Source organism: Scophthalmus maximus, chromosome 1 (genome assembly GCF_022379125.1).
Source record: "Scophthalmus maximus strain ysfricsl-2021 chromosome 1, ASM2237912v1, whole genome shotgun sequence".
NCBI lineage: Eukaryota > Metazoa > Chordata > Actinopteri > Pleuronectiformes > Scophthalmidae > Scophthalmus > Scophthalmus maximus.
Genome location: NC_061515.1, coordinates 13,739,668 through 13,758,892, shown reverse-complemented (window position 1 = coordinate 13,758,892; position 19,225 = coordinate 13,739,668). Strand labels below are relative to the sequence as shown.

The window sequence follows — 19,225 nt, the reverse complement described above, 5'->3', positions numbered from 1 at the left end:
TGACAGACAGAGCGAGTAAGCGGGAGAGGGGGGTGAGAGCGAGAGGGGGTGGAGTCTGTTTGCTCCCTTTATCTGAAGGAGAGAGGGAGGGAGAGAGAGAGAGAGAGAGAGGATGAGGGGGTGGATGGATGAATGGATGAGGGAAGGAGAAAAATATTTACAGAGTAGCACAAACAATAAGTAGATTGCCAAGCGAGGAAGTAAACAAAACAAAACACTGCTGTCACAGAGACAGGAGGAGAGAAAAGAAGGGAGTGGGAGAGTTGTACCGCTTTTATTTTTTCGTGTGGGAGAAACAAAGACACAAAGGGAAAGCAAGGGAGATTTAACTAGAGAGGGTTTAGAAGAGACAGAAAGAGAAGGAGGTGGAAAAATTAATTAACAAGTTTGGTTTCTAAAACAACTGTCTAGACATGTCGAACGGCAGCCGTTCCAACTCTCCCCGTGCAAAATGTCTCGGAGGCCGCCTGGCAGACGGTGTGGCATCCCTCACATGTCTGGACTCTGTGCTAACTTGCATTTTTTGCAAGTTCTGGCATGTGAAATACCCGAGTTCTTTCTCTCTCGCTTTGAGTTTTTGTGGAAAATGAATATAATTCAAACACATTTCTGGATGCTCTCCATCCCCTAATATGACCCCCCCCCCCCCCCCCTCTCTCTCTCTCAGACACACTCATTGCTCATCCAGGCAGCATCTAGACAAGCACGCGCGCACACAGACACACACAGACACACACACACACACACACACACACACACACACACACACACACACACAGACACACACACACACACACACACACACACACACACACACACACACACACACACAGGCAAAGCTGCACAGCCCTCTGGTCTGTGCACGCCACTCGCTGGCCAGACAGCGGCACTGCAGCTTGTTGATGGGTTTTTCATGCCCCAGTTCACCGCAATGAATAAAACTTCAGTAGACTCTTGCAGGAGATGTTGCCCATTGGCTTGACACAGTTAGATGGCCCCATTCCCAGCCAGCCGGGGGCCCTTTACCCTCAGCTCTTTGCTCCGAGAGGCTGATGCACAGAGGGTAAAGTGGAGAGGGAAATGAATAATGGTTCCTGAGGTCATTACACAGAGATCTAAACTTCTCTCAAACCCAATTTTCTTCTTCTCCTTCTCAACAACTTGTTCCCTCTAGCGATTCGAATAAAATGTCAATTTGTATGTTGTTTCTTTAGAGCTGAAACGATTAGCTAATCGTCAGAAAAAGGATCAGTGATTGACAATAGATTAATCACTGCCTCTCAAATATCAATATCATCATTATTGAATTAGAAATCATTTTAATTAAAGTAAATTAAAGGGATAATGAGAACAAACATTAGTTGGTCCCCTCTTTTCCCAATCTTAAAAAAAATTATCAAAATTTTTCAGTTCAAACATTTGAAAACTACAACTGTAATTTTAGAATAATGTTTCCCGTTTGAGGGCAAAATAAAAAAAGAATGTTTTCTAAGAAATTCCTCTGTGGGGTAAATAATCCTTTGCATCTCTCCGTGCTCAGGTTTGGCTTTCGAAGCTGCGTGACTCAAGAAGAGATGTAACCTCATGACTCCGTGTCACGCATGCACTCCTAAAACATATCAACACGGCCATGAATATATAATTTCAACAGCAGCAGCCATGGGAAAAAAAAAAACTGAGCTCTGGTTTTTAACTCATGGCTTTATTTTGGTGATTCCGTGTTTGTTAGTTCTACAGCAAAGGACGCAGCAGCTAGCTGAGGCTGTACCGTGGTGCAGAAAGGGAAAATAGAGTCGTCACAATGCAAGAACGGGTGCCAGATGAGACACCAGACAAACCTCACACTTTCACTTTAGCATAGAGATTTAGAGTGACCCTTAACATTTGTGACGGCAAACTTGCTTTGCATTACACAGAAAAAAAACAACCCAGGCAGTTTGTGCACGTATTTCAAGTCACTCATTTCCTCACAAGATGGACAAATTTATTTTCTTTTTTAGTTTCTCAAACCAAGTGTCACTCATATTATTACAGCAGAGCAGACGACATCATAGTGGGAAAACAGAAAAGGTCAACTCTGACTCCCACACGCACACTCAACCGTCGTCATTTCTCACTCCCCCCCACCAAAAAAAAAAAGACAACAAAAGAGCAAAATATACATATTAAAAGAGGTGCATGTTGGGTGGAACTGCAAGGCAGCATGGTGACATTCACCATAGTAACAGGATTTCCAAAGGGCAAGAAAAATCTGTGGCTGTAACAGGATTATGAGAGCAAATAAACTAAAAACCACAACAACAAAACCAGAGACACATCCTAACACATACAAGAATATTTACACGTAACAGAGATGGACACCACATAAACACACAAACCATCTCTGGGAAGTGGTCAGGCTGCCAAAGTGCATGTGACGAAAAAACACTGCTAAGCTCAAATGTTGAAAAGTGCTTCCTTAGGTGTGTGCGCACATCCAGAAGAACATGCTACTGTGCAAACATTGACACAACATTTGTAAGCAAGTACACTGTGCAGTAAAAGCTGATCATGTAACTGGAGACTGTCAAAGTATACACATGATTTCAGAAAATTGGGAAAAAATCCGTATGATAAGTCGTTTCTTTTGTGCATAAACCATTGAAACAAATACAATTGATTTAGTGTTTTCGTTGAGTATCACCATCTCACATGGCCAATGTCTTGTTTGAACTGAGATGCGTGTTGTTTATTTATTTATCAGTAGACTTACATGTGTTTCAATACATCCCCCAAACGACTGTTAAGCAGTGACAGGCACGTTCAATGTGATGTAACACTGCTTTAGCGATTTCGAGATATTTCATTTCATGACCTGTGATGTGTTTTTGCGTGTAGTAACGCACGGATGACAAAGGAGTTTCAAGTACGGTGATTGAGTTTTTCTCTGCTGTTATGGTAGGAAGACATAAACAATAACACCTACAGCCACCTGAGTTTTTGATTAACTGTCACATTTATTTCTTTCCCATCCTGGTTGTATCCTGCAGTGAAACCATAAAACTGAGTCGTAGTAGAGACTTGGCAGTGTTAGACTACATCTCCTTCTCAAACACACAGTATGTGTGATGCAGATGCCACCATTTTACAGAACTGTCCTTGACTTACGTCTTCATGTGCACAAACACTCCTGACTTCAAACAACATACACAACTACAAACATCCTGCTCGTTCAGATGACGTCAACAATTAAATCTTACGTAAAATGTGCTTGAATATATTATTCAAATCTATAGTCTCCAGTGCTTTAAATGTTGTCAACCTGAAGAGGAGGGACTGCTGCAGCAACTCCTCCATCTGTCTGCTCAAGACAACATGGCACCCTTCGCCTGGCTGCAAGGCACATCAGGCGAGCAGACAGGACACCGAGTCAGTCTTTTTTGGGTCACACTACTGCAATCCAAAACCGGCTTTTCAGGCTTGACCTCAATACATAAACCCCCCTTAAATCCTGCAACCTTTTAACACTGGGGGTAGCAGAAGACCTGGACACTGAACATATGTTGATCCTCTTACATGGATCAATACGCTCGGAGCTGGCCCCCCGGAGCGTCAACAAGCATTTAAGTATTGGTAATTCAGTTTAGTTTGGCCCATGTTTAAAGCAGGATTACAGGGAATTCTGTCAATAGTTTTAGCATTTGTAACTGGGGAAACTTTAAAAAAAACTGTATTTAATTATTTTTAAAAAGGCACATTAAAAACATACACTCAAATGAAAATCTTATTTCTGCATTTATACACTGAGCTGGCTTTTTCTAAACACATACTTGGTGCTCTTTTATCATTAGTGAGTTATGAATTATAACTCCTCACAATAGCTATGTGCGTGGAACCTGTTCGTCTGCATTGTACCCTAAGGCTTACTGCTTTTTCTCCAAAGTTGCTCATGGTTTCTCTGTGGGAAGATCCACCATAGGAACCTTTTCTGTGGGGGACATGGGTGTAGGCTCCCCGACGACCACCGCTTCAGTCACAGGGGAGAGGGTGGGTTTCCCCGTACTGGCAGCGAACCCTTGCGCAATGTCGTCAAAGGTTCTTCCTTTGGTTTCAGGCACTCGCAGGAAGGTGAAGATGAAGAACAGAATGAGGAGGACCGTGAAGATGATGAAGACGTATGGGCCACAGAGTTCCTGAGGGAAGAAAAGACATCTGTTTGTTATGGGATATCCCGAGAAGCAAGCTCAAACCGCTTTTCATGAGGTGAACTAAATGTATCCATACCTCTAGTTTTGGGAAACCTAGCCCCACCAGGAAGTTGGCGGTCCAGTTGGAGAAACCAGAGACAGCCATGGCAGCGGGTCGGGGCCCCTGGGAGAAGAGCTCGGCCACGATGAACCAGGGAATAGGACCAGGACCCATCTCGAAACTGGCAACAAAGCCGAACACAGCCACGATGGCCAGGTAGCTCAAAGATGGGTTGGTCTTCTGCTCAGAGAGAGAAACAGAGAGAAGGAATATAATGATAAACATCAGGGAGACATTTTATTTTCTAAGACAAAAAGGTCAAAGTACATGAGGAATCCAGCAATGGACACTTACCCCTAAAGAGAGCGCAATTGTCATGATGAGAGCGAAAATGGCCATTCCAGCCAGTCCAATCAGGTGCAGCGTCCTTCGTCCGGCCCTTTCAACTAGGAAGAGCTAGTGAAGGGAAAAAAGGGGGGGGGGGGGTTGATTAATTATCCACAAAAAAAAATAAAAGATACCATATTGTGAGACGCAAACCAGGTAGTCAGACACTTACGGAGACCACAGTAAACACAGTGTTGACGACTCCAGCTCCAATAGTAGCGTAGATGGGTTGACTTACACCGGCACTGTCAAATATGCCTGTGGAGTAGTAAAAGACCTGACAGGAGAGAAAGAGCAAGAGTTTTGATGTTGTTGAATAATTTATGCAGTCTTCAAATTGAAAATGTTTGGGGGGGGGGGGGCACCCGGGGGCAGAATACACACTGACAGTATCATTCCTTTGGACTTTTCACTTGTCACTCCCTTACTAATGGGAGATATCTCTGGTGCCTTAGCTAGTGAAGGACCCACTGTGTTCACCAGCTACACGTCTGTCGGCTGTTAGGCACTTGGCAGGTGGAGTATAATGACTTTACTGGAGAGTGAGCTAAAACAAAAATGCTGCGGGCTGTAAAGCCAAAACAATGAGTTAATAAATGAAAATAATACTTTGTTGATGGGGAGAACTTCAGGGTTGATTGATAGTTAGCTGCTTTCACATTGCACATAGTCAATTGATCCATAAAGATATTGATTTTTTGCAGCCTTGACTCTTGGAATAGTTACAAAGCATAAATCTATACAAGTTGCATTGTGTAAAATGCTCCCAGCTGCTTTTCCAGTGAGTGATACAGGTCACGATAATGTGTCTGTCAGGGTTCAGTCGATGTTCAGCCTACAGCCGCACACTGCACCAGCTTCACTGTGATTGTCAGGTTAGACACAACAACTGTCGGCACATTTAGTCGGCTTAATTACACAACCTTATCAACACAACACCTCTTAAATACCACTGTGCTGCCATTGACCTTCAGAGGCTTACATCAATCTATCCATTTCCTGGAAGCATCTCTTGCCATGTGCTTGGTAATGTTTCAGTGAAAACTCCTTCTAAGATTATTTTTTTTTAAGTTTAAAGATAGCCCACTCATTTCATGTAGAAAGAGATCTGATGATTTGACGATTACATCTTTAACTGGGCTCCGTGATAAGGTGTGATGTCTACACTCACAGCGTTAATCCCAGACAGTTGCTGAGACAGCTGGAGGACGATGGCGATAATGATTGGTTGACGGTATTTTGGGGAGCGGAAGAGTTCTGGGATGGTCACTTTCTTTTCCATGGCCATCTTCATTCCTTCCTCCTTCATCTCTTGAATGTCATTGCTCACATCTTCAGTGCCGCGCAGGCGCACCAGTGCTGCAAGGAGAAGAGGGGATGGGTGAACGGAGAAGAGGTCAGGACATTGTGAGGAAAATACAATGTCACGCGACGATTGGCTGCAAGGGTCTTGGAAGAACATGTAACACGCTAAAATTTTAATAAATCACAAGGCCACAGAGCATTTACAGGACGCGCTTTAATCCTCAGGTCATTAAAAATCCATGAGGCATTCCCGATTCGGTCTCATTAAAGCCTGATGTTGCCATCTTCATGGCAGTAAGTAAACTGTCTCCAAACCAACCTTTTCTTGCCTCCTCTTCCTGGTTGAGGCTAATGAGCAGGTAACGGGGGCTTTCAGGGCAGAAGGGCAACATGATGCTCTGCAACACGGCGGGCAGGACGGTCAGCGCCAGCAGCACAGGCCACAATGCATCAGAGCCCAGGAGAGACTCCAGACCAAAGATCTAAAATACGCAGGAAGCAGGAGGAGAAGTATTTGTAACGGGTGTGTTTTAAATCAATTCATTTCTGCGACATGAAATTCTGAAATTTATTTTACTTTGAGAGGTGCACAGAGATGCAGACCAGTTTTGATCAAGTCATTCAAACTAAAACAGACTAAAACAACGGTTGTGCAACTGATCTTCAATACACAACGCTTCATTCAGCAAATATTTCCATCTACCCAATTGATTGGTTAAAATGAAATGTTATAATTCCTGAAGATTTTTCTGTTCATTTATTACATTTTATGTTTGTATTTATTTACATTTCTCATGTAAAGTTCTGTATCCACTGAGAGTCAATAAAATAGTATTTCGCTAGGTGATGATAATGGGGCTTGGTAATAGATTGCAGCAGAAAACTGTTTGATAAGGGGAATGAAGCATTGTGTGCAAGAGAGGAGAGGATTTTTTGTTTCTTCTAGCAAAGCTGATATTCTGTATTCTGCAGTTTTTGTCCAAATCCTAGCATGAAAAGAATCAGTCAGCATAATCACATCCCCATACCTGTGCCACCAGGATGCCGATCACTACACCTAGCTGGTGCAAAGTGCCGAAAGCACCTCGGAGATGGGTGGGAGAGAGCTCGCCCACGTACATGGGTGTCAGTCCCGTGCACAGGCCGCAGAATGCACCGATGATCAACCGGCCAATAATGACCATCTCAAAGGATCGACTCAGGGCCGACAGTCCCATTAGACCACCGCCAAGCAGAGCGAGGATATTAGACACCAGCATGGACTTACGCCTGGTCGTGAGCAAAAAGCAAGAAGGAAGGACAAAGTTAGTAAGAGTACAGAGAAAAAAAAACTATGAAAAGCATATATAACAAAACGTATATGTCTGAATAGTGTGCATAAAATAAATGTTACTTTCCCTGAGTCTAAATGTCTTCAAATATCTATCTAAACCACAGAAAATAAATTCATGAATTTATGAAAAAGAGAAGTAGCATATCCTTACATTTGAGAGGCTGAAATCAGCAAATTTGTCCTATATTTTTTCTTGCCAAGTAACATCATTTATCAATCCATAATCAATTTACTGTCTGTCATCTTGTATTAAACATTTGCTGAATCTGTGTGTTGATTCCTTTTGTTCTAACCTGCCAAATTTGTTGACTAAGGCTCCAACAGAGAAGGACCCGATCATGCCTCCGACACTGAAGATGGCCACGGAAAAACTCCACACCATGGTGTTCGTCCCAGGGCTGAAAGGCTCGCCGTAACGCTCCATTGACACATTCTGGAAAAACCTACGCAGTTTCTGTCACGCCGCAGAGAAGAACAGCAAGGTTAAGTGTGAGTGAGGTTTTTGTCTCTTACAAACAGCGGATTTTTACATCTCCACACGGGGGCAGTACAGCTTTTAGCATCGGCTTATTGCACTGCCAAAAAAACAACAACGAAACAAACTCATGTCTGGCACCATAACACTGTTGAGCCTAAGTCACAGAAAGACCTTCTTAGAAAACTGAACCGGAAACCACACACAGAAAATGTAAATTTGTGTCTTCGACTGTAGGTCACTGGAGAGCATCACTACAATATTGATACCGGAAATAGAGAGAACATGTGGTGTTGCATCTATTATTAATCTAGGAATTATGCCCTCTCCTTTAATGGCTGTCGCCGCTGTCTTGAAACATAGAAACACCAAATGTTCCTCACAAGAATTCATCCAGCTGTGTGGCATACACATCCAGACAGACACACACACACACACACACACACACCTGCTCTGGCGCATTGATGACGCCGGTGTTGTAGCCAAACTGGAGTGAGCCGATGACTGCTGTAGAAACACAGTAGAGAAGGTAAAGGGTCACCCTCTTCTTTGGCTGTGGGGGTAGAAAACGACACAGCGATACGACAGTTTAAAACAATGAATATGTGCAGCTTATGTACAATCATGCCCTCAGTCCGTGTGGTGGGTTTGGCCTGGTCCTGACCCTACAAAGCTCTTGTTGTTTATAGTGACACTGGTAATTACACACAATGAGCCTTTCTACATCTGCTCTCCTACCCGCTTCTCAGCTCGCTGCATTAGAAGCTGCAGAAGTTAGGCGTTGCAACACTGCATGATTTTTTTTTTTTACTTCCGAGGTATTTCTCAGCAAAGTAGCTACAAACACCCTGAGAGAATGAGACTAAAACCTATTGTGGGTGATTTCTTTCCTGCAGGTTTGGGAATTAAAGCGGGCTTAGCTCATAATAACAAGCCAATACACCTGACTTTAATCCCGTGCGTGGCAGGGGAGAGAAATTTGCAATATGTTAGAGTATCAGACCAAGCAGAACTGAGCGGAGTCATTGGTTTGAATAAAGTTGTGGGGGCGTCATGCAAAAAAATTGCACATCCCCAATCAAAGCTTCAGTTTGATTTAAGAACTAACCGATTACTTCTCTTTTGCATAAACCTAGTCCGATGGTAACATCCGAACAGGCTCATTAATGAAAGGAAATCCATTTTAATCATCCGCTTTAATCCACGCACAAAATCTGCCTCTGTTTCAACACTCAACTATGCAACATCAGTGAAACATTCCAGCAGCAAATTAATACACTGTTTTGTACAATATTAATCACATTCAAGTCAGAAAAGCAACAGACATGTACAAAGACAAGCACAGTCAGCTTTGTCCCATGAATTCACCGTACATGTTCACATCACATCACTATCTTCACAGATTGAATATCTATAGTAAATTCCTAAGAACATCATGTTCCTTTGGAACAGACTGCCTTCATACGAGCTAAACTTTAAAAATCCAAAGGGAAACTCCAAGAGTCTCCCTCCCCTGAATCAAACTGTCTGCTCTTAAAGTGCAGGGTATTCATGGCCGCTTGTATCAGGTGCCCACTAATTTATCACAAACCAGACTGAAACGCCCCACAAGAGGAAGTGATGAATCGCTTGACGGTGGACTGATAACAGAACATATTTCACCACAGTGGGGTGCTGATAGTTGTAATCAAGCTACATAGTGTTTCTCAGAGGGATACGATACGACGGCCAAAAACAAGATGAAGGCACTGTGACTTCATCTGTGAGAGAGTGATTGTCTTGACAGGAAATGCTGCGTACATGATAAAGCGTCAGGCAGTAGAGAGGAGGAAATGCACAAAAAAACTGATGCTTGAAGATTAAAAAAACAAGAGGGAAAAAAATGATCTTACTTTTGAGAATAAAAATAAATGTTATGTCTGTTATTGTGAAAATAAAAACAATTTAGCTTAATAGTTGCATGCAAGTCATCTTTGACTTTACCTCAGTGAACCTAAATGAAAAGGAGAATAAAGGGTGTAGCACAGTCATGTCTTACTAGAGAAGTTTAGATGGCCCGCATATGGTTGTGTGTGCACGTGTGTGTGGGCGTGTGTGTGTGTGTGTGTGTGCGCACGTAAAGTATTTTAGATATTTAGATATTATTCTGTATGGACATGCCGGTGTTGAGTAAGATTTAGACAAGACGACTGCACAATTAAATCCCCCTCTTGTTACAACAGAGTACAGGGAGTGGCCGACTGAGTAGAGGAGCATAATATACACTATGACCATGAAGCTGTCGACATACACACATCAACGTGTTGTTGTGAGTCCGTATTGTTTTAGTGTGTTTGTTTGGATTCTGTGTGCAAGTGCTACTCTATTATTCTTATAGCAGAAAACATATACTGGTACACGTACGTGTTTGCATTACATTCTGTAGTGGAAAAAGTAACGATTAATATGCAATCAAAGCAAATTTTTGAATACCTGCTTAGAAATGTCTAAGATAATATAAATATTGCTAAATCAAACTTACTGAGCAGTGTTTTAAGTGCTCAGAAAAACATGACATTCATGACCTTTGTCATGAACTTGGACCCATCAATGACAGGCGTCTGCTCATGAAGATCACGTGAAACAACTGAAAGCTCCAGAACAATTACTAAATGAACCTTGTGGTTGAACTAAACCTCAGTTACTCTCTTACTTTTGGTAATTTCCTGGGCTTATGTATAGTTCTTTTTACGTTAATGTTACATAATTATGTGCAGACGGCTGCTGTATTTCAACAGTGTTGAGAAGAAATTTCAACATTTCATCATCCCTTGCAATATAGTGAAGAATGACACTCAACTGACGTCTGCCTTTCCGCCTCAACACTCAACTTCATGCAATAATGCAATCTTATTCCAATCTCTCTCTCACTTAATTAATAATTCCCATTCCCACTAGTTATACATAGTTTTTTTTCTCAATCTTCTTGGCTTTAATCATAAACCAGAACTTTGCCCCCATTCCTTTCCACAATTTGCAGTACATCTAAAGTACATCTGAAAAATATTCAAATCTGCTTAACATTAATGCAAATATTAAGCTGCTTTTCTGCAAACAATTTGTCAGATCTTGAGGGAGAGCATGCTAACATTGACAGTGGTTTGGTGGGTTGTCCCACCGACACGGTGGATGTGTACATCTTAAGTTACGGCCATGAAAATGAAGAAACTGCATGCAACACGTTGCAAAACACAAACCACAGGGAAAGGTTTGCACCACAAGTTTTGTTCACTTTTCACTTTGACGTAGACTTTTGATGAACTAAACACTCTTTGGTGGCATATCATAACTATAAGTTGCCAACCATTGCTTCCCTATCTCCAGATGCACTTTTGTCTGATTACTTGCCCTCATCCCGCCTCCCCGTGCGGCATACAAACACAGGCAAGAAACTAAAACACACACAAGTTCAAACTTGCCACCCCACAGCTCCCCCTCGTTCTTCTTTAATCATGTCCTGAAGTGCTCATCTCATATCCCCAGTTCCTGCTCTTGCCAGAGAGGAAAAATACATAATTGCCAGCCTTTGCCCATTTATATATTACGAGGTTCTGGCTCAAAACAGGGCTCAGAGTAAAACAACACTCTTCCTCCAGAAACACTGGGAATTGCAACAGACAACTAAAATAAATGTGTTGGGTTTTTTTATCTACGAAAAAAGGCAGCAGAAAGATCATATGGGTGGGGTCTCGTGGTTGGAAATGAGATGAAGTTGAGAAAAATAACACATTTCAACACAACACAGGCTACACAGGCAGAAGTACAAGTAGAGAGTTGAATTCACCTTCTCATCCTCCATCCGTTCCATCTTTGCCGCTTGTTAGAAGATATTCAGAGGAAAACCAGGGGACTCTCCAGGTCACAAACCGAGGCTTCTTACACTTTCTCCCGAGGAACACGCCCCTCTGTGCAGACAGGGGGCTGGAAAAGCTGAAAACAAACCAACACATGCAGGGACACACACTTTCTTGAATAAATGTCAATAAAATATCTTCAGCATTAGAATGACAAAAATGTTGCTTATAGTTACTATATAGTCATTCCCTATAGCTAAAACCAGCAAGTCGTCAGACCTAATGGACTCAGACAGGGGCCCAGACGGCTGCAGCACTTGTTCCGCACTCGAATGCAACAGGAGTCAGTCAGAGCTCAACATGACAGTAAACCCCTCCCTCCGCTCCCCCGTCCACCCTCCTTTTTCTGCCCCCTCTCTAATTGTGAAATCACAAGAGACAAGTTATGTAACTGCATCTCTTCAAATCAAATCCCCGTCGCGTTGCTCATTTTGCTCATCACTACAGACACAAAACACCATCCGTGCGCACGGACTCCGATGTGCCATGTGGTGCGCTGGAGCTGCAGGTGATGCTGCTGCGCAATAACCGACCCCATTGTAGTTTTAATAATCCAGACTACTATTGAAACATCGACTTCTGTAGCTCGAACCAACTTATGACACCGACAAACCTCGCGGAGTGATGATAACTCTTTCTTTGCCGGCAGTGGAGCAAGCTTCTGGGCTGTATCCAGTAAAACCGTGTCTTGTCCGGACCTGTTGGCTAAGAGCACTGCTCTGTCCTCCTTCCTGTGTGCGCGCTCTTATAGAAGGTGATGCGATTTCATGGGCACGTTCCACTGCTTTTGACTTACTCACACTGCTGCGGGAGCCACCCCCGTGCGTAAAAGGCGCAGGCGAAAAACTCCCAACGTTACCGAGTCACTCACTCGCCTGGTGTCGCAATGCCGGTGGCAATCGGCGCGGACGCGCTGAGCCTCAGCCGACGGGGGGGAAGCGGCGAACGTGCTCGCGCAGGCGTACAGTGCCGAGGAGAGATGGAGAACAAACGGAGGCCGGTGAATAGGGTCTCTGTCCTGCTGCTGCCGCGGACCCTGGCTGCTGCCCACCGGGGGCGCGAGAACAAAGGGCAATGTGCACGGAGCTCAGATACAAAGCCTGGTCATGCAGAAATCATGGGACCGGCTCAGTGGGTGGCGAACAAATGGGCAGCCCTCCTAATTCTTCATCAACTATGTCTAATCTCCACAGTCCACCTAAATCCCAGTCTGGAATTTGTCAAGTTCTCCAGATGAATTCGAGGTCCCAGGCATTTTATATAAGTCCACTTGGTGAGCGGGTTCCTTTTTGTTTTGTTTTATGTTTTCCCCATAATTGGAGGCACAAGGCACGAGTGTCAGAATTAACCATAAAATATTGAGCTTTAAAAACAAAAAAAAGAAATTAAGTTTTGGCGATGGGCTCAAAGCGCTCTCATCCATGTGTGCAGCTCTAAGAAACAAGTTGAAGATGCAAGAATGTCAGCACCACAGGGCCTCGATAGAAAGACTGAGGTGAACACGCATCAAAAATACAAATATGTAAAAAAAAAAAAAAAAAGATAAATTATTAAATTATATTTCCAAACAACAAGATCTAAAGTGTAACTGAATGCTGGATTATGTTTCCAGGCTGCCACCAAACAGCCTGAGGACATGACCCCCTTGTCCTGAAAGACCCTGGTGAGTATTATATAAACGCAGCTATTAATTATGCAAAGCTAAATAATGGATTGATTAAGAGTTTTGGTCTTCACCAATTAACAATCACTTTCCTAACATGGCCTCATCTACCAGCTCACTCTGTCCGCAGGCCTTGTACAATCTGACATTTAAACATGTACACTTCAGATAATAGTCCAGTACAGATAATATTGGCTTGCAGTAATTTAGATCTTTGGCATTTACATCAAAACTAAATACAAATTGATTTTAATTATGTTCCTGATTTGATGATCAACCCAGTTTCAGTTTTACGAAACATATAAACTCACATTTGACCTCATGGAACCCAATTTGTGTGAACTTGTCTCTGTGACACATTAGGAAGTACACATGACACATTACCTCAGTATTTAGACGACACCCTCATACGAGAACGGAGAGGAGTCACGATGACAACACATGTAAACATGTGTTTCCTTCCAATGTTTAAAGTTTAAATCTCACATTTAGGGCCTTCTGCTCAAAACTAAAAGATGAATGATCCTGTAGACATGTGACCTTGAATATCACACTGTGACAACATGTGTGATATTATGTACATACCAGATATGTGTTGTGACAGTGCCCTTCACTCAGAAACATCAGGTTCGCGTGGCAAGCGAGAGACAAGATGTTTAGATTCAGAGCTTTCAGAGAATTCCGTGCCACATGCGACAGCACTCTTTTTTTTCCTTTTTAGAAATGACACTTCTCTGACCCACCATTGCATCTGTATCCCGTGAGCCAAGAAAACCAATCATGCAGCATCATCTCCAGTGTCCTGTCCAAATCAAATAAAAAGGACATCTGCTCAGAGGAAACCAGGTTAGAGTACTTAACAATATTAAAAAATTTCAAACCACTGTAGATGCTCCTTCACCGTAGAACATGACACAGGGATTTGGTTGAATCCACTGACTGTTTCTGATTACTTGATTTAAATGTTGTTAATTTTAACATGACATTTCAAATCACCATGAAACTGAAGGTTTTCTGAGTTCCTATGTTTAAGTGTACCAATTTTATATTTGAGCATTTATCTTAATTTTATAAATCACCTGCTGAGTAAAAACCTTCTGAATAGGAGCAAAACTGGAAAGTTTGGTGTATGCAAGTGCTTTTGCAAAAAATGGCCTTTAAACAAATATTATACAAGACACAAACAGAAATGTCATGATTCTGCCCCATGACTTTTTGTTGACTCCTTAAGTCTACTTGTTTTCTTCATGGATGCTTGTTTGATGTTGATTTGGTTGTTCCCTGGTTGCGCTTTTTCCTTGTGTGTTGGGTGTATTGGTTTCTTGGACCCTTGGTTCCTGTTTTATATTGAAGTAGTTCTATTCTATTGTCTCACCTGTGCTTCCCTTTGTCTGTGCTGGGTCGTCTTGTTGTCTTCCCCAGTATCTTCCTGTTGTTTTCCCCCAGTCGTTTTCCTGAGGAGTCCGTCCGTGTGTATTTTTCCCCAGTGCTTCCAGACTTTGTTTCTGTTGCCGCTCTCGTGGACACCTTTAGTTGTATTCTGTTTTTGTTTATCTGAGACGTTGTAAGTCTGTTTTCTTTTATTGTTAAATATCCTTTTTTTTCGCCACCTCTGCATTTGGGTCCTGCTTCCTGCTAAACGTGACAAGAAAAAAAGCAAATAAACACTTACATGTAAATGTGGATTTTGGAGGTTTTTGTTCCAGTAGTCTGAAAGAAGATGTGTCTTCGTCAAGTCTCCCACCTCAAGATGATAGTTTAAGCGCCAAGTAACTTTTCCAGAAACTTGAGATAAAGGCAACAAGTAGAGCCTGTTCCTTCGTTTGGTTTCTGCGATCATAACCACACCAAAAGTAAAGAAGAGTATCTTGAACAAATGATTTCCCGTTGAAATATCTTTCTTTTTAGCTCAGTGTGGTATTTTGAGTATGTTTGGTAAGTTTTGCACCTTGTGCATTTTAGAACTTGTTAATCATGTTTATAATGATAATCTGCTGATATAAGATCACCAGGGTTATAAGGTAATTTATGTTAAAGATCTGACAGACTCTAGAGAGCTGCAGCAACAGAGGGAAGGTGCAGCGCAGAAGCTATTTCTTTTCCCTTCTGCATACTGTTTTTACTGATTTAAAGTTTATGCAATATCGCCCTCTTGTGTTTCTGGTTTGCCATTGACTCATGCGAGCTACTGACCTGCCTGGTATCATCCACTGTTCCCTGAGAAGTGACACTGAAAATAGTTATTCTCCTAAAGTCTTTCTCCCCTGTAGTTTCTGTTTGTATCAGTAAATGGAAAAACCCTGAAGAGGAGAAGTTTATTTGGTTTATAAACAAACACAGAGGAAGGACATGTACCCCCTCAGGCATGTTAGGACTTATTGTAGCATAGCAGTGGTGAATGGCTGCCAATGTACTTTCAAACTGTAACACAATGCAATTAATTTGATTGTGTGTATATATATATTTCAGATCTTCAGAGGGTCACATTAGGCTTGAGTTTTAAAATGAACAAGTTAATGCTTGTTTTTAAACTCATGCAGTGACATGCTAGTTCCTGTCTAATGGCGCCACGTGTTGGTTAAAATAGGGAATAACATAAGCACCCTCAGTTTTCACAGTAGACAGACCTGAGCGGTGTTTCACAAAAGACCGACATTTTAAAGACAGCTAAAAGGCGAGAAATGGAAAATAAATGGCAATATTTTCACTCCAAAATAAAGAAAATTACAAAGTGTAGATGCAGATATATCTGTACGCTATGGGGAATCAATGTGATCCAAGTAGGAAAAAGTCACTGTGACATGTAATAAAAAAGTGATACAAAATCAGTAAAGCTGTCATTAGCAGAGAGGACTGATCACTCAGTCGGATTGTTGAATTTTAACATTTTCAAAAAGACGACACTTTACAGGTCAACTGTACTAGTATGTTATATTATTAGACGGTTTATTGTAAAGTCAACCAGGCCTGTTTTTGTAAATGAAGTTGCTGATTCAAGGAAAATGTCATCTGCACCTGGCTTAGAGAAATGCCCAAGAACTTAGTTTAGTTCAACAAAATATCCATCCATCCATCCATCCATCCATTGTCTACCGCTTTATCCATTTAAGGGTCGCGGGGGGGGGGGGCTGGAGCCAATCCCAGCTGACATTGGGCGAGAGGCGGGGTTCACCCTGGACAGGTCGCCAGCCTATCGCAGGGCCACATACAGAGACGGACAACCATTCACTCTCACATTCACACCTACGGTCAATTTAGAGTCTCCAATGAACCTAACCCCATTCTGCATGTCTTTGGACTGTGGGAGGAAGCCGGCGAACCCGGAGAGAACCCACGCATACACGGGGAGAACATGCAAACTCCACACAGAAAGGCCCTGGTTGGTTTGAACCGGGACTCAAACCCAGAACCTTCTTGCTGTGAGTCAGAAAGTGCTAACCACTACACCACCATGCAGCCTACAACAAAATATCAACATGTCTAAATGAATATGATGAACAACACCCTTTGAATTAAATCAGAGCTATATTTATTAATTTTAACAATTTTGAAGAGTAGAGACAGAAACACTTCAGACTTTAACATGCAGGGTAAAAACTTGTGCGTGTTTGTAGTTTACGTAACATCAGTGAAGATGTTGATGATGTGATAGCTGTTTGAATATGTCATTAGGTACACGACAGAGGTAAAGGTGTACGTAACAGAGTGTCCTGCAGTCGACTGTCCTGAACAGTTGGGGGATTTCAGATCTTCCCTGGGAAAGATCCATCTTCCATCTGGTCATCCCATTTAGCAACCTGCAGGTAACAAGAGGAAATATAAGTCATTTGACAGCAAACAGGAAGTCTCAAGCTACAGCAGAAGCATTAATTTACATGATCAATGATTTCATATCAGTCATTGGAACCTGTCACTTACAGAGATCCACGGTAGTTTACCGTTCACCTCAGGGAACGTATGCAAGACAAAATTGTGTCAAAAAACTTCTTTAGACTTTCAATGCAGCTGTGAGACTATTTTGTCTCAACAATCACGCTGTAATCAGGAAACCATGTGAAAAAAAACAACTGGTAAAAAAGGTCAAACTCCATTATCCTACCTATAGATAACCGTTTATCAAACAGTCACAGAATAAAATTATATAGCTCTTAAAGGGGCAGTAGGCGATTCTAAAGCAAAACACGTTTTGTAAAAATCTGTGAATATTTCCTCATGGTCCACTAGCTGTCAATTCTGAGTATGCCCTGGGGGAAAAAAATCCAGCTCCAGTTTTGGCCTAGTGGTTTGTGCGTCGGTCTGCCATACCCAAGGTCACGGGTGTGCAGCCCAGCCCCGAGCAGTGAAATTACAACAACAATGAGAGATACAAGCTTTCTCCAAAATCACTTACTGCCCCTTTAATTGATCAGCATAAAAAAAGATGACAAAAATATAATGAACATCTGTTAAGACTGAACAATCAGAGCAGAGGTCCCACAGCTTACCCAGCTCATGGGACAGAGGCTCTTGTAAACCCTCATGTACCACTGACAGGGCGTCTGGTCCTGGTCTTTGGCAGCCAGGGCCTTGTTGCACCTGTGGTAGTCTGGAGAAAGAAACAAACAAACAAACATTCGAGGAATGAATCACACACTGTTCACACCAATAACACAATTAGACAAACCCGCAGAAATCTAAGGATAGCAGCATGATAAAGAGTCTTGACCGAAAAACTGTGACACAGAACGTGTTTTGTTTCGTACATGTTACCTAGCAAGGTGTTAAAAGTTTTTGATCATACCCCTATGAGGAAGTCGTATTTACGTAGAGCTAACTTCACCGTTGTACTATGTCACCAGGTAATACAGTTAACATATCTGTCATTTAATATAATTATATGACATTTATGGACAAAATAAAAGAAATGGATTAATCAATGAAGAAAATAATCCTTAGTTGTTGGCATTGTCATTTACAGAGGAAGTTGTTGTTCAATGTTGTTTCATCATCTTTCACCAGACTGAAAAGTGAGCATTTATCAACTGTCAGAAATCTATTTTAATGTGCACCACGTACATATCTGACGATTAGGGCCAACAAAACACCAACTGATGAAATGTTTACAACCATTTGACAGACATTGCAAACGTGTACAGTTCAAAGCCAAGTTTCCATCTGCAGCGGCTCATCTTTCATTCTATGTCTGACTAGTTTCATCACAAGTCGTCGCGGTCCTCACCCAGGTAGTTCTGGTAACAGTTGCGGGTCTGGTTGGTGTTGGGGAACCGGGCGTCAAAGGGAGCAGTCCTGTAGTTCTTCAGCTTCTCGTCAATGGTCTCAGACATTTTTAATCCGCGTTAAACACACGTCTATGCGAATCTAGGGGGAGACAGGGTGAATTCATTAAGGTGAGCAGCAGGTTCGTACGTTTTTAAATGTCAGATGTAAACAGCGATCTCAGTCTAACCCCAACACAAGGCTCGACTTAAGCTGGCTATGCTACATGTAGCATTGTGATGAAAGGTTTACTACAGCGGTGTTCTAACGCCACTTTGTCCTATATTGTTTTAAGACGTAAGAGTAAATCTGATCTGACAGAAACACACATTGGAACCGTGTCACGATCATGTTGTCTCCTTATAGTACACGTTAGCCGTTAGCTCACTGCTAATATGCCATTACAGCTAAAGCTAACTGTTAGCTTACACGTTAAAACACGCCAGTTTTCACGCAAACGTTCGGAGGATTTGAACACCAGAGAGTCCTTAAGGTAACGTTCAGAGTCGTAAACGATATATTCACAGGAAATGTCGGGAGTTTCAGACAACTCACCTTGGGACGCTTGTGGCCGTAACCTCTTCAATGATGTCCTTCTTGGTCGACGCGCAGAGGATGCTGGGATATCGGCTCCTCCTGTTCCTCTTCTTCCTGATCGTTCATTGGTCGGAAACATGGGTGGTCAA

General features: G+C 42.3%; 2 protein-coding genes and 1 long non-coding RNA gene across 3 annotated transcripts; 1 reads left to right on the top strand and 2 right to left on the bottom strand.

Annotated features, from left to right (window-relative positions):
• Positions 1 to 1,681: 1,681 nt before the first annotated feature.
• Positions 1,682 to 12,390, bottom strand: slc2a3b (solute carrier family 2 member 3b). Its single transcript, XM_047332129.1, has 11 exons — positions 12,234 to 12,390; positions 11,551 to 11,696; positions 8,176 to 8,280; positions 7,546 to 7,706; positions 6,948 to 7,188; positions 6,239 to 6,401; positions 5,786 to 5,973; positions 4,787 to 4,891; positions 4,582 to 4,683; positions 4,264 to 4,467; positions 1,682 to 4,172 (listed from the first exon to the last, which is right to left on the bottom strand). Exons 2-11 carry the CDS (start codon positions 11,572 to 11,574, stop codon positions 3,927 to 3,929), a joined length of 1,539 nt encoding a protein of 512 aa, XP_047188085.1. The 5' UTR covers positions 11,575 to 11,696; positions 12,234 to 12,390; the 3' UTR covers positions 1,682 to 3,926.
• A 523-nt stretch (positions 12,391 to 12,913) lies between these two features.
• LOC118315692 lies at positions 12,914 to 14,788 on the top strand. Its single transcript, XR_004794908.2, has 3 exons — positions 12,914 to 13,115; positions 13,233 to 13,283; positions 14,005 to 14,788. It is a non-coding gene; the product is annotated as an uncharacterized LOC118315692 (long non-coding RNA).
• A 2,001-nt stretch (positions 14,789 to 16,789) lies between these two features.
• LOC118315645 (cytochrome c oxidase subunit 6B1) lies at positions 16,790 to 19,225 on the bottom strand. Its single transcript, XM_035643099.1, has 4 exons — positions 19,095 to 19,225; positions 18,502 to 18,641; positions 17,768 to 17,868; positions 16,790 to 17,080 (listed from the first exon to the last, which is right to left on the bottom strand). The coding sequence occupies exons 2-4, from the start codon at positions 18,605 to 18,607 to the stop codon at positions 17,027 to 17,029; spliced, it is 261 nt and encodes an 86-aa protein (XP_035498992.1). The 5' UTR covers positions 18,608 to 18,641; positions 19,095 to 19,225; the 3' UTR covers positions 16,790 to 17,026.

What these genes read in the sequence shown, in the direction of transcription:
- slc2a3b (XM_047332129.1), bottom strand. Translation starts at nt 11,574, where the DNA reads ATGGAACGGATGGAGGATGAGAAG. An exon ending in AACTGTCTGGGATTAACGCT is followed by an intron (nt 4,892 to 5,785) that starts GTGAGTGTAGAC and finishes CTCTCCTGTCAG; the next exon opens with GTCTTTTACTACTCCACAGG. An exon ending in CAATTGCGCTCTCTTTAGGG is followed by an intron (nt 4,468 to 4,581) that starts GTAAGTGTCCAT and finishes CTCTCTGAGCAG; the next exon opens with AAGACCAACCCATCTTTGAG.
- LOC118315645 (XM_035643099.1), bottom strand. Translation starts at nt 18,607, where the DNA reads ATGTCTGAGACCATTGACGAGAAGCTGAAGAACTACAGGACTGCTCCC. An exon ending in CTGTTACCAGAACTACCTGG is followed by an intron (nt 17,869 to 18,501) that starts GTGAGGACCGCG and finishes TTCTTTCTCCAG; the next exon opens with ACTACCACAGGTGCAACAAG. An exon ending in GCCTCTGTCCCATGAGCTGG is followed by an intron (nt 17,081 to 17,767) that starts GTAAGCTGTGGG and finishes TGTTACCTGCAG; the next exon opens with GTTGCTAAATGGGATGACCA.